The sequence below is a fragment of the Ursus arctos genome, unplaced genomic scaffold (genome assembly GCF_023065955.2).
Source record: "Ursus arctos isolate Adak ecotype North America unplaced genomic scaffold, UrsArc2.0 scaffold_39, whole genome shotgun sequence".
In the NCBI taxonomy this organism is placed as follows: domain Eukaryota; kingdom Metazoa; phylum Chordata; class Mammalia; order Carnivora; family Ursidae; genus Ursus; species Ursus arctos.
In genome coordinates, this window is record NW_026623055.1 from 666934 (window position 1) to 682293 (window position 15360).

The window sequence follows — 15360 nt, forward strand, 5'->3', positions numbered from 1 at the left end:
TCTTTGTGATCTGAGACACTGTAAGGAACGAGCTGCTCCCACCACCATGTGTAGCACAGTAATGGTCAGCCTCATCCACAGCCTGCAGCCCAGAGATGAGCAGAAGCCCTGCCTTGGCTGAGGCATCTTTGGAGCCACAGAAGCAGCTGGGGACCCCGGAGCCCTGGTGCTTATCTGAGTCTGATTAAAACCTCAGCAGATACCGGGGAGGGCTCCCTGGCTGCTGCTGGAACCAGTATATATCATAGATGCCAACACGGAAGCCACCACTCAGGGCGCATGTGAGTCTGGCCGATGATCCCAGAGTTGCAGAGAGGGAGAGTGGCTGGGTCAGCACAGGCTGGGACACGGACCTGCAAAGACAGACCCTCATGGGTGATGGACAGGAGCCAGAGTAACACTTTTCAATATCTGAGCCCGAGGGACTCATGGCACCTGAGAACGGGGACCCTCTACCCAAGTCTGGACCCTATGTGTACCTTGATAGAGGAGCATAAGGACAGGAATCCCAGCCTCTTGACCCAGCCCCTACTCCTCACAAATGGCCGGGCTGCCCCAGGCTTCCTTTTCTCCTCCACACTCTGCCACTGGAGGGATTGTCTCTACAAATGGGCTTCATCCAGTGACCTCCCAGCCCCTCCCTGAGCCCTGGTGCTGGACCTCAGCTCACACCATGCAATGAGGAGGATGGGGGTTGGCTCAGCCCTGGGGAGAGCGCTGGGAGGAAGCACCTGCTGAGACCATACAGGACCCTGCTCAGGGGACTCTGCCAGGGCTAGAGGACACAGCTGCTGTGTCCCCCTCAGGGAGCACAGGGCCTAGCACACAGGCCCAGACTCTTGAGTAAGGGTGCTCTGAGCAGCCATGTAGGGACCACAGGGCAGTCCCAAAGCGCCGCCTTCTGGTCACCACACAGCAGTCTCAAAAAGGACCAAAGCCCTGAGAGCCCAGTGGCTTTCAGCACCTCACCAGGTCTTTGTCTATTCTCACTAACATGTCTTATCTCCTGATACCATGGTTCTTATACACTGTACGTGATTACTCAGGTTTCTCACGCTCTGAAGGGACAACTCTCTATGGAAAGGGCAAAAATGTACACAAATAATCAATTAGTGCTCACCATCCTCAGAGAAGTTACTGCAAAAGGTGACTGTATCCTGTCAAACACCACTGATCAGAGGACATTGGAGCTGCTTTGAGCGTCTTGTGGGGGATCTTCAGGGAAGGGTAGAGACTGGACATTTTCCAGGAAGTCAGCCCAGTGACTTATTGCCAAGACATCAATTCACCATGCATTTCAAAGGCCATGTGATGCTGTTACAGTTTGATCCCGATCAGACACAACTGAGCAATTTCTGAAAAGCTACCAGCTTCGTTTGGACACTTACTGGTGAATATTAGACATATCTCTTTATGTTTGGAAGTGAGATGTATCTCCTGAATTCTTGGTCTGAATATTTCTACTTTCAAATTCTTGTCAGGATTCTGTCTTTGTTGCCTCACAAACTGTTTATATTGTAGCTAAATTTATTTTCCACTTGTAGTTTCCTACCCATTGCTTTCCTTTTGTAGGAAGATGAATGTGATGTTTTATTGTTTTTTCCACATGCCTGGCAATCATGTCCTCACTGGTCCCCCAAACCAAATCAGCTATATGTGCAAATGGTCACCAAATCTCTAGACTCATGGGGACCTTAAGTCAAAGGTCTATGACCAAGATTCACCACTTCCCTTAGAATCCCTCTCCTCAATGCATTCAGAGGGGTTCTTCTCTTTCAGCTCAGGCAGGTCCCCCCATGGCTCCAACCCCTTCAGTGTGGCCTCACACCTGTTTGCTCAACACCCAAGCCCCTCCCATCCCTAGGGGTCCTTCCTGCTCTGGCCTGCACGCTCCCCCACCCACCTCACTATTCTGCCCCTTGTCCCCTGACCCAGTCTCATCCATCCTTTGTCCTTGGACTCCCTGAACTCATTCCTTCCCATGTTCTCCACACCAGGTTCTCTCAGAAGGAGATGGGTTTCCCCTGGAGATCATGGTAGATGCCCACATTCTGGCCACATTGTGCATCTGTTGAAAGCAGGGCAGACACAAAGTATAACACATTGTGATCTATAGTTCTCTACTGGTCTTCTACTGATGTTGAATACTGTAGCTTTATAATAGGTCTTCAAGTTCAAGTGTCAGTCTTCTAACTTTGCTCTTCCCCTGCAATATTATGCTGCTAATTTGGATCTTTTCCCTCTCTGCATAAACTTTAGAATCAATTCCTCAGTATTTACAAAATATTTTGCTGGGATTTAAGGGATCCATTGAATCTGCACATCCAATTTGGAAGAACTGACATCGTAAAGTAATGAGCTTTCTCACCAATGAATATAGAATATCTGTCCATTTTTTTAGTTTTTCTTTCATTTCATTCATCAGAATTGTTTTATTTTCCTTATATAGGTCTTGCACATATTACGTTTGATTTATACCTAAGAATGTCCCCTTTTTCGGTGCTACAATAAATTGTCTGTATTTCACACTCCACTTGCTCAATGCTAGTTAACAGGTAAGCATGTGATTTTCTTCTGTATTAAGTGTCCATTCTGAAACTGTGTTGTAATTGCTTATTAGTTTTGATATTTTTTCTTTTCATGTCAATTCTTTTTGTTTTCTACATAAATGATCATGTCACCTAAGAATAATATAGTTTATTTCCGCTTCTTGATCTGTATGCCTCTAGAAGAATGGTTTTGGGTGAATATAGGTGCATTTATGGAGATGATTATATTTTTAATTTATTCTTTTATAGAGTGAATTATAATGACTAACTTTCAAATGGTTCACAAACTTGAAGTGTCCAAAATGACCACCTTTGATGCATTGGGGACTTTTTAAAGATTTATTTATTTATTTTGAGAGAGAGAGAGAGAGGTGGGGCAGAGGGAGAGAATCCTCAACCAGAATGTCGTGTGAAGCCCAACATGGGGCACAATCTCATGATCCATGAGATCATGACCTGAGCCAAAACCAAGAGTCAGACGCTTTTCCAAAGGAGCCACCCAGGTGCCCCTTTGATACATTGTTAGATTAAATTTGCAGATATTTGGTTATATTTTGGTCCCTATGTCTATGAAGCATATTGATTCTTAATTTTCTTTATTTTGAAATTTTTATCTGGTCATATCTCAGAGAAAAAACTAGATGTATGACATATATTCAACGTTCTTCCTACTTCCTCAGTATCTCTGTAATATTTTCATTATTTCCTCCCTCATGCTTGATAAAATTCTCTAGCGAAGCCCTCTGGGCCTGAAGTTTTCATTGTGGGAAGGTGTCACTGAAAGCCACGAACAATTTCAATCTAAGTGCTGGCAAGCCTGAGTTAAAGTGATGCCTCATTCCTTGAACTAAATCTACTGAGCATAAATTATTCCTGGGGCTGCGTTGTACTTGGCTGTAACTTTCCTATAAGATTAATATCATTGTGGATATAAAATAAACTGGCAATTTAAGTTTCAGAATTGTTTAGTAATTTTTAATGCAGGTGGTGTATTTTAAAACAGAAAGAGTAGAAACCACCCAAATATAATATCAAGTATTGCACAAACTCATTTAGTGGCGGGGGGACCAAATAGAATATATACTGTTATGCTATCCTGTGTCTCTCGATATTTCCCTGGGAGCCCATTGTAGTCAGGGACCGTAATGCTCAGGTCACACAGTTTCCAGGCCGAATTACAAACCTATATCCACCGGTCACGTATTGTCCCCCACTGTGTCTCCCAGCATGCATTGTGCCACAGCACACTCGAAAGAATGAATTGGAAATTTGAAAACACAAATGATACCAGTTTACATAAGTCACTATAAAATATTGGAATTAATGAAAAAGATCAGAATGAAATAACAACTGAAATGATAGGAGATAAAGGGCTCAGGCACTAATCGCATATTTATTTCATCTTAACCGCATGGAGTCTTAAGGAGCAGCAAGGGTCCCTGAGGGTGCCCCACCTGGACACATTTTCCCAGGCATTCCCAAGCCACCAGGGTCCTATTCACTTTCCTATGGGGGCAGGTCTGGATGGGATCTGCAGCCAGAGGAGAATGGTGGGGTTGATAGGTTGGACATGTGAGAAGCACCAGGATCCCAGGAGCCCCTCACATGCAGAAAGTAGAAAGAACAGCACCAGTTCTGGGTCCTGTGTGGTCCTGCATGAGTCAGGGAGGAGCTTCCTCTGGGCGGGGCTCGTATCTCTGAGGGGATGCTGATGCAGGCTGACCGGGTCACTCTAGAAATGTGTGTGTCCCCTATGGTGTATCTAGTGACTCCACTGCTATCCTCCAGAGAGGGTCAGGGAACCAGCACTGGGAGCTCAGGAGCTCTACCCTGTTTGGGCATCTGATCCACAGTCCATGCTGCATCATATCTGATCCCCCACATTCCATAATCCTCACACAACCCAGTCTTAGCCCCAATTTTCCCTGATGGTCAAGGTCAATTTTTCCTAAGATAAAATGGATTATTTTTTAAAGATTTTATGTATTTGACAGAGAGAGAGAGCAAGAGAGCACAAGTGTGGGGGGGAGGCTCAGAGAGAGAGGGAGAAGTAAGTTACCCACTGAGCAGGGATCCCCATGCAGTGCTAGATACCAGAACTCCAAAATCATAACTTGAGCCAAAGGCAGACACTTAACTGCCAGCCAGGCTCCCAGATAACATGGATTCTAGTAGCTCATATTTTGAGTCATTTGTGCAAATATTAGCTATGTTCATAAATGAGATCTTCCTCTAATTTTCACATCAGATACTCTTCTTTTGGGTTGTGTTCCCTCCATTGATTTGCTAGAATGCAACACATCCTCTGTTTTAATATATATATTATAAACCACTTCTTTTCTACAAACACTTAAACACTGTGGAGGGCAGAATGAGCCCATTCTGACCTAGGACCTTCGAAGACAGGTCAGAAGGTTACAGAAAGAATCAATGACAACCACCTGTACCCAGATAGCAGGAGAAAAACCAGAGCCAATGCCCTTCCTCACCGCCCTAACCGCGCACCTACCTCAATGAGGAGTTAAAGAGAAGAATCCAGGCCATGGTGGAGAAGCCCCAGAGCTCTGCTTGCTGAGGCCTATTTGCTGGCATGGAGACAGTCCCTACCGCTGTGTGTCCTTTGCCCAGGGACCATTGCAGCTGGAGTTCATAAAGCAAATGTATTTTTGTTATGTGATGGTCCTGTCCATCTATCTTTCCAAGAAAATCAGGTCTAGACAATTTACTCTGTGATGCAGTGGAGGACAAAATATGAGGCATGTGTGAATCTGAGCTGAGGGCTCTTTTGGCCTGGGGGGGGCAGGTGCAGGAAAGTCACACACAATGAGGACCCTGCTTTTCCAAATGTGCAAAGGTCAGTGATAGATTTTGCTGGTCTTCCTGGCCCAGACCCTGAGCCCTCAGGAGAAGTCCACCTGCGCCCCCTGCTGGTGTGGGGTTGAGCTATACCTTTTTCCAGGTCCCCAGCCCCCTCAGCTAGACAACTAACTGAAACATTTATGTTATGAGATATTTCAGGATCACCTGATATTTCAGTTTCCTTCTGCCTGGCCCCTGGCTTCACGACTGCGACATAACGCACTTGAACCAAGCTCAAGGCTTAAAGTCCCCCAGAGAAGCCCACTGGTTCAACCCTGGTAATAATTCTACTTGAGTTACCCTTACAAGCAGGCTTATTTGGATATTGTTGTTGTTGTCAGGGTCTCCTGTTAGGGTCACCAGCTCCCGTGGTATGTATCTTGTCTTTATCTCTGTCTTTTCCATGAGAATATCATGTTTTTTGTCCTTGAAAACTTCGGTGGGCTCTCACTCTTGAATATTACCCTCACAAAAGTGATTTTGTATTGGCTCCCTGATGCATTTAGGGTAGTTTTTAGTCTACTTTTATAATTTTTCTCAGTAAAAGGAATGATATTAAATAACACTACTATAAATGGTCTATAAATTTGATATGATACCATCCACAGACAACCCACTCCTCTGTTCCACAGGGACTTACTTCCTGAATGGATAACTGATAACACTCTCAAGAATGTGCTCTCTCTATATATATATAAAACATATCACAATCTTGCATTTTGTGTAGTCCACCGCTTCATGACTGTCTTTTAAATACAAAATATAATCAATGATATTTCTTTGACAAGCATGGAGATGTCTAATTTTGATTCTTAGTTTCTCATTATTCCGTAGGATAATTTGCCATAATTTGGCCACTTTTCCATGGAGAAATATCCATGCTGGTCTCATTTGTTGTAATTGTAGCATCTCTGAACTGGATATGCAGATATTCATTTTGGAATGTATTAGTTAGATAATTTTCATTCATAATTGATTTCTAAAAATGTAACACTGATGCAAACCATATATATATATATATATATATATATATATATATATATATATATTTAATGTTTGATAAAAATTTTAAATTTATGCTCCAAAACTGATTCACTAATTTATGTTCTCACCATCAATGTATGAGAGTTCCTATTCAGCAGACACATTACAGAGGATAAAATCAATCTTAATATTAAGCAATTTTATGATGGAGAAATAGTTTCATTGTCAAGTTGTATTTCTCCAACTCTAGTGACCTTTTCTATGTTTAAATATATTGATTTTAGGTATATTCTTTTTCTAGGGCTGCCATAACACAGTACCACGGCCTGGGTGGCTTAAAACAGTAGAAATGCATTTCTGCTGTTCTCACAGAGCCCCAATGTCTGCAGGGCTGGCCCTGTTCCCTCTGAAACCTGCACAGGAATCCTTCTTGAATCTCCACAACCATGAGAGGTTTGACGGCAAGTGCTGGCGTTCACTGGCTGCAGCTGCAGACACGCAGTCTGTGCCTCCGCCTCCCCACAGTCCCTGCCTTGTCTGTATCTGTCTGTCTTGTTACAGGCACACCAGCCATGTTGGATTAGGAGGCCACCCCACCCGATTATTGCCTGAAATTTACTAATTACATCTGCGACAACCCCATTCCCAAAGACACATTCTTAGGTCCTAAGGGCTAGGATGTCAATATATGCTCTTTGAGAGGATTCAGTTTCATCCAGGGTATTAGGGAAGAAGAATCCTTTCCGAAAGTATTTATAATTGTTAATACCTTAAAAAATGTATGCAAAATACTTGCACTACACAGAAATCATACCTCTTAAAAACACCTTCACATTAAGACAGGAAACTACACAAGACTCCTACCATAGTAACACATGAGATAGATCACACAACAACTTCTCAGGTCCAGTAAGTGAAAACAAATGAATACATAATGCACAAACAAACCAGAGACTCGGGCGGCCTCGCTCCCACACTAACTCCCTAAGTCATGAGCTTCAGTGGGAAGAAAAGTCAGTTCCAAAAAGTCTGTGGGAGCCAGAAGAGGAAGCTAGCAGTGGTCTGAACCATCATCAGAGGAGAAAGGTCCCTGAGTGTGAAGACACGGGACAGCGAGGGGGAGACCCGAGCCCCGACCACAGGACAGGCATCCAGGGTGAGCAGGTGGGAGACAGGAGGTCTCAGAGGCAGTGCTGTGGGCAGATGGGGTGAGAACCTCAGGATTGGAGCCCTGGAAACACCACAGTGATGGGAAAAGAAGGGAAGGAGACATTTAACATCGGACAGACACAGGGGAATAGGAAACAGAGGAGACACAGCCCAACTCCCATGACAAGTAAAGCAAAAATGTATGAGACAATAACTAAAAAAAAATATTTAGTTAACACATAATATTTTTCAAACAGAATAAAACAACCACTGGCTAAATTGTTTTTGAACAACACCCCCCAAAAAAACTTGATAAGGGATATTTGATATTGGAAAATAAAAATGAAAAAGTATTGAAATCCTTAATTATTTTATAGACCACTATGGAAACATAGATCATGAACATTTCAACATCCCATACATAAAATTTGGAAGCGTCCAGATAAATCATCAAGTTCTCCACAAATGTGTGACATGTACATACATGACGTTATCCGCGTATTTACAGACGGTGGCGCTGACATCCCCACAGCAGTGCACATGCTGCTCCTGCCAGTGAACGGAGCACTTACAACTGCTCCTGTTCTGTGGTTCAGTCCCTGTGAAATGTGCACAGTAGGGAGCTCGCCGCAGACAGGAGGGAACTGGGGGCCACAGATTGCTGAGTGCAGGGCGGACACTGGTCGGAATGCAGGTGGGTCAGGGGTTTCTCTGCAGGTGATGGAAATATTGTCAGTGTGATTATGGGTGATGGCCAAACCCCTACATATACGTAAAGTCACTGCATATTTATTATTATTTTTAGTTTACCCCAGAACCTGGCACATGTACAGGTGGGCACTATCCCTCACCTAGGTATGCTCCTGGGACATCTGTGCTAGCTCAGGTGACAGCATAGTCTGTGTGTCAGTTCTCCCTCCTCCAGGTCATGTCCTCCCACCAGGACTCTCTCCTACAGAAGCCTCCACAGAAGCTTCTCAATAAAAGAGGCTCAGAGACAAGACCTGTTGTTGGAGGGGGTTTTGTCTCACTTCCTCCTTATCTGAGACACTGTGGGTAACAGTAGTTGCTCCCACTGCCATGATACATACCACAGTAATAGTCAGCCTTGTCCTCAGCCTGCAGCCCGGAGATGAGCAGAAGCCCTGCATTGGCCAAGGCATCTTTGGAGCCAGAGAAGCGTCTGGGGACCCCAGAGCCCTGGTGCGTATCTGAGTCTGAGTAGAACCTCAGCAGATACCAGGGAGGGCTCCCTGATTGCTGCTGGAACCAGTGTGTTTGGTGCTGCCCACACTGAATCCAGTGCTGAAGGTGCAGGTGAGTCTGGCGGATGATCCCAGAGATGCAGAGAGGGAGGGCGGCTGGGTGAGCACATGCTGGGACAGGGAACCTGCCAACACAGTGTGGTTAAAGGGACAAGACATAGGGAGAAAATTATCAAGACGCTGACTTCAGGAAGAGTGAATTTGAGAGCTGCCTGTTTCTCCAAGGTCTGTCCCTACCTGTACAGTAGGAGAGGAGCACAAGGAGGACAGGAGTCCAGGCCATGGTGACACAGACACTGGTCCCCACAGTGGGCTGGGCTGACCCAGGCCTCCTTCTCTCCTCCACCCTCTGTCCCAGGAGGGGCTGTCCATGCAAATGGGCTCCACCCAGTTACTGCCCAGCCCCTCCCTGAGCCCTGGTGCTGGAGCTCAGCCCACACCACACGCTGAGGAGGATGGGGGTGGCTTCAGCCCTGGGGAGAGCCCTGGGAGGAACCACCTGCTGAGACCACACACAGGTCCCTGCTCAGGGGACTCTGCCAGGACTGAGAGGACACAGCTGCTGAGTCCCCATCAGGGGGCACAGACCCCAATCCCTGGCCAAGTTCCCTTCAGTGAAAGTTCCTCAAGGATCAGCCAAGTAGGGACCACAGGGCAGTCCCACAGCGCCCCCTGTTGGTCATGGGCACAGCAGTCCTTGTGTCCCAAAGCCCTGAGAGCCCAGGTGATTTCTGCAGCTCACCACATCCCTGTGGATACACACATCCGTGGACCAAGTCTTAGTGCATGTTTCCCCTGCTGTCTGAAAGTACATCATCCCCAGCAAACCTTAGGCAGCCCCAATGGCATGAGGCAACGAAGTGTGTAACATTAATTGATATGATAATCTTTGCCTGTTTCCAGACTCAAAGGGTAACTAACTTTCCTTAGGCTCTCTAATCCCAAAGGACACAATTTACCTGCAGATGTCCAACAAAAAGCAGGAAAGCACATATGATAACACACATGGGTCACAGCTCTGGTGGCCTGTTGTTGAGCTGCTGTGTGTAGATCTCAGGGAAGGCGCTGGAAGGCACCCCTCATGGTGCTGGGTTTGCACTGTCCTATAGAGGCTCCCTGCACAACTAATACTAGGGGCTATGTCGGCACTTATGTTTTTGTGAAAATGAAAATCAGATTATTTCAGATTTCTTTTAGCACTAAAAGCAGCTACGAATATAAATATTCCATAAAAGCCAAGTGGTGTAAAGAGAACTTTCCAAAGTTAGGGAGACCCGTACTATGTTTCTGACGTTTGTGCTCATTTACAGTAATTCCTCACTCAGGAGGAGCCCTGCTCCATGGGAGATGGAAATATGTGCCTATGTAATTACAGGACTTTCTAGACAAACCTGGATGACCCAGCTGTGCATCAGGGCAGCTGTGTCACTGACGAGGGGACAGTGGGGCTGCTTTGCAGAAATCATAAGGCCTGTTTCTGGGAAAGTCATAGAAATAGAATGTTGTAAGGATACACTCACTCCGTGGCCTAATGTTTCCCAGAGTTCACTGCTGGTTCACACCTGATAAAAGAGTCTCCATTCTTACAGTGAGAGTAATGTGTTGCTGTATTACGAGTCTCCTGGAACATCCCATTAACCCCAGGGCACAGGCCCTGGCATTTGATGTCTGCATTGGTCATGAGACTAAAATACTTTCAACAAAAATGTGTCCACTGTTCATACTTCTCACTCTATTTTTCATTTTCCTTTCATGGTTAACCTGGGAATTCAGTATGTCTTGTATCTCTCTGATATACTTAGGATTCATTTTCCTTTTTATTAGTCTGGTTTTGTAGGTATTCTCAGTATGAGGATGGAAATAAATCCTTACACTGTAGAAGGGACCTCCCTCTTCTTAGAACTTCTTTCTCCACTCCTACATCAAGGGGCTCCCAGAACAAGGCATCCCACTCAGATTGAGGCTTCATTGTGTTCATTTGGTAAATGCCTTCATAGATTCACAGTAATAAAACTACTGCATTTCCTAGGTTCTGTTCTCTAAAATACTGTGATGCGTTTCAGCATCATTTCAACCAAAGAGTCAGAGGAAAACCAAAGAGAGAGAAAAAAAAAATCTATGACACATGAGAGTAAACCTTACTGGCCTCAACTCAGCTGACTACATCTGCAGCAACCCCATGTCCATATGAGGTCACATCCTGAAATACAAGAGTTTTTAGAACTTTTATCACATCAATTGATGAAGATACAGTTCAACCCATAAAAATTAACAGCCATGGTTTATTCAGATTTTATTCAGATTGTCTTAGTTTTTACCTAATGTCCCTATGCTGTTCTAAGATCCAGTCCAGGATTCTCTGTGGCATGTAGTTGTGACGCTTCCTTCATCTTCTCTCACTGGGACACTTTCTCAGACTCTCCTTGTTTGGGTGACTTTGTCCACACTTGCTGAGTGGGGATCATGCCCGACACCCTTCATGCTAAGTGTTAGCACCTGTTACTTGAAATCTCTGTGCCGGAATGTGTCTCTTCTTCCTCCGTTTATTCATTTGTTCAAACAGTGAACAATATGGACCATGGAGAGCTATTTTAGACTTTGAGTTATAAACTAATACCATTACATTTATTGGTTGCTCACATCTTTCCAGTTTTACACAATGGAAGCATTTTAAGTTCGCTCATGAGCTCCTTGACACACCCTGTCGTGTGTGTGTGTGTGTGTGTGTGTGTGTGTGTGTGTGTCTGTTTGTGCTGATGTGCTTGTGTTTGACTTAAAGGATTCTTCACTTTCTGACACTAGAAGGTGCTCCACACTCACCCTGTGGAATTCCTGGTCTGGAGATTAAGATTTCTCCAAAGAAGCCCGCGTGTCCTCTGGGAGAATGGTATTAGAGAGCGGTATTTGGGACAGTGCACTTCATGGCTACGGGGCATCTCTGCTTGTTCTCCCACTCAGCTGACAGACCTAGGACTTCTATATGAGTCAACTAACCCGGGAACATGCACAGAGTGGTGACTGTTTCCACAGGTGATTATCTGTCTCCATCAAAGGACACACGATTCCAAGCTGCCAGCTCCAGCTCTAACCCATGAACGCACGCTTCACTCAAGCCTCCTTCCCTGGTTATTTCTGTGAACTTCCATTCCGAACGTGAGAAATCTGGCCCCACCACCGCCAATCCACTGACTTGATTGTTCAATTCCAGGATGCAGTGCAGCCCCGTCAACATAATTCGCCTTTTCTCCACGGACATGAGCTTACTTACTAGATCACAGAGCTCACGCAGTCTCTTGTGACTTACACGGACGGGCTCCACTCATGTTCACCATCACTCAGCTCAGCAGCGTCCCCTGAGCCCTGCGCTGAGCTGAGCTCACACGTCTGTGCTGTAGGTACGTGGGTTTGTCACAGTCCGCGTGCCATCCCGGGAACCAAACCTCCCAAATGAGTTGTACCTGCACACTTTGGGTTCTGTTGTGTGGTTGTACAGTGTTCAGTGACTCTGACAGTGTCATAGTGTCATTTCAGTGCTGTGACAGTGTAATATAGAATCATTCTGTTGCTCAGAAATATTTTCCTTTGTTCACATGGTCAACCCTGTTGTCTCTTTTATCCTCCAAGAAACTGCAGATGTTTGCACTCTCTCCAGAGTGTTCGCTGCTTCCCATATGTGATGTAACTTTAACCATACTATGTATTCTGTCCCTTTTTATAAATGTGCTGCCTATTTGCTGGCATCTCAGTTCGGTTCCATATTTGGGTGATTAGATATAAACCTGGGGTAAATTTCTGTGGACGGATTTCTGGTTGCTTTCAGTTTTTAGTGATGAGCATTGAAACTGCTATAAACATGCATGTGCAGGTTTATTCCAAGGAAAAAAGTTTGGGTTTTTTTTTTTATACTTTTGCAAATCTAAGTGAGCATTCATTTCTGAAAGAATCAGGAAATAAGACAAACTAGGCAGCAGCACTGTTTATAACCAAGTAGATAATAATCTTTGATGCCACAGGACTGAGTTATTCTTCAAACACCACATGGGGAGTGCTGACGTCCCATGATATGGTCAGAGACAAAATAAAATGTTTGATGTATTTGAAAATCAGAAGGAAAAAAATAACATGGTCCAGCCTAGAAGTAAAACATCCCAGCTGATGAAACAAGAAATTTCTGTTCACATGGAGACTCTTTATTGAGGAATGGGCTGCTCTGAGTGACTCTGAGGACAGAAGTGACAGGAGAGCCTCACTCCTTGGTGGTGCCCCTGATGGACCTGGGCCCAGGGCGTCAGCAAAGGAATAAGGAGCATCACAAGCTAAGCTGAGCAGGAACTGCTGGCGTGTGTCCCGCTCTACAGATGAGCAAGTGGGTTTTTGTCTCACTTCCCCTCAGGCCTGGAGCACTGTGGGAACTCTGAGTCTGTCATCCCACGATGAGCAGTAATAATCCGCCTCGTCCTCAGCCTGGAGCCCAGTGATGGTCAGGGTGGCTGAGCCGCCAGACTTGGAGCCAGAAAATCGATCTGGGATCCCCGATGGTCGGTTGTTATTATTATAGATGATGGTTCTGGGGGCGGTTCCTGGGAGCTGTTGGTACCAATGTGCATAATAACCATACCCAATGTTGGAACTGCTTCCAGTGCAGGAGATGGTGACCGTCTGGCCAAGGGCAGCAGACACGGAGGGCGGCTGAGTCAGCACAGACTGGGCCCAGGACCCTGCAAAGGGGAGACACACAGAGAGGGTGATGCTGGGGTTTGCAGACAAGAAGAGGAAGCAAAATCCACATGACATCCTAGGGCTCCTTCCCCTGTCCATGCATCCAGTCACCTGTGCAGTGAGCGAGGAGGGTGAGGAGGAGAGGGGACCAGGACATGGTGGAGACCATCACTGATCCTGACTTCTGTGCTCCACAGCTGAGTAGAGCTTCCCCTAATCACCTCCTTCCCCTCTTCATCCTCTCAGAGAGGGAGGGCCTATCCATGCAAATGAGACCCCAGATCTCTGACCCCGCCCTGGCCCTGGGTCAGGCCCCTCTGCCTGAGATGTCAGTGGGGAGGGGAGGGGCTGTGTGGGGACAGGGGTGGGAGTCCCAGCTGTGAGCTCTGAGCCTAAGGCACAGGCAGGACCAGGGGGCAGGTCCCAGCTCTAATCCCCCCCTCCTCAAAAATGGGACCCGAGTGCCCCCTGGTGTCCAGACTCAGGGAAACTATTGTGTGACTGGTAACCAGGGCCCATCAGACCCATCTGTAACCCCACCTGCTCAACTGTTTTGCCACTGTTCCCTGCATTAGGGCCTCACCAGGTGTTCCTATATGTCACCTCCCATTACTGGAGGGTTCACTATATGCTCAACTAAGAGTCTGCAGAGTGAGTCTGTCTGTGGCTCCCTTGCCTGTTCCTGGGTCAGCAGTGAGGTGTGTGTCTTATACAAACACCTCTCAGAGACCTGGATCAAGTCCAGAGCAGTGACGGGTCCTCACGGACACATGGTCCCTTCTGTGTGGGATGATGGGACTTTCCTCTTATCTGCCTTCTCCCTGATTTCCAGGCTCTCCTTCCTCTGAGATTCCCTCAGCACTGAGGTGATGGGGAGCTCTTCACTCCAGGTTCTGAGTAGAACCCGTCATGTGCATTCCTAGAGGGTTATACACTGAACATCTCTGTCACCTGTCACTCTTTCCACCTGCTTGAAACAACAGTCCTCCACCCACTGGGGCTGTGATTCCCTCTGAGGATCTGTCCTCCCAGCACAGACACAAGTCTGCTGGAGCCATGCCACATGAGGCTGTGTATGGCACTGACCTCAGAGCACAAGGACAAACTGGCAGGAAGTTCTAGGAGAGAAGGACTGACAGCTGCAGATGCTGTGACAGGGACCTATTGACAGCGTTTCTGTCAGTCACCACTGAGCCAACCTCGTATTTATAAAGAATGTGTTATTTTATACATAATTCCATTCAGGAAGATTGATTGAATGGAACAGGAATGCCTTCTGTTCTCATTTGAATAGGAGCTTATATACTTTTTTCTAAAATCACATATGTGTACCTTGCACCTGGTCTCCCAGGTGAGAAAGGTCAACGTGGTGCCCAGGAAACCCGTTGAGGGGCCTGTTCCTACGAACTCAGAACCATCCTACTGACAACATTACCAAACAGAGAGAAAGCTTCCAGGACAGAGGGATTTGGGATCAGACCACTCTCTGGGAAGAGCACAGCTCTAGTCCCAGCACCTGTGTCCAGCATGGTCAGGATGGAACCGTTATTCACTCAGCCACCCAAGACTACAGGAAGGAATTTTACTACCCAAGGCTAACTCGACCCAGACGTGTCTGTCAAATAACCCACATGTGAGTGCAGGAGAGGTGGAGGTAATTGGGACAGTGTCCCTGAGCTCACAGGCCCTGTAGCCCTGGATTGGGACAGAAGAGTTTCCGTCAGAGTGCAGCCTGGCTGGAGGTGTCCCTGGGGTGACTGAGGGAGTGACAGCCCAGCCCTGAGAGCACAGAGAGCATGTGACTCACTTCCTCTAAGGTTTGAGCTCTGTGGGAA

The 15360-nt window shown here is 46.3% G+C and overlaps 1 gene segment (V, D, J or C); it reads right to left on the minus strand.

Moving 5' to 3' along the window:
• Window positions 1-13195: 13195 nt before the first annotated feature.
• LOC130541829 (immunoglobulin lambda variable 1-40-like) lies at window positions 13196-13719 on the minus strand. The segment is given in 2 exon segments: window positions 13196-13524; window positions 13637-13719. Coding segments are annotated over 2 exon segments (387 nt in total).
• Between the last annotated feature and the right edge of the window lie 1641 nt (window positions 13720-15360).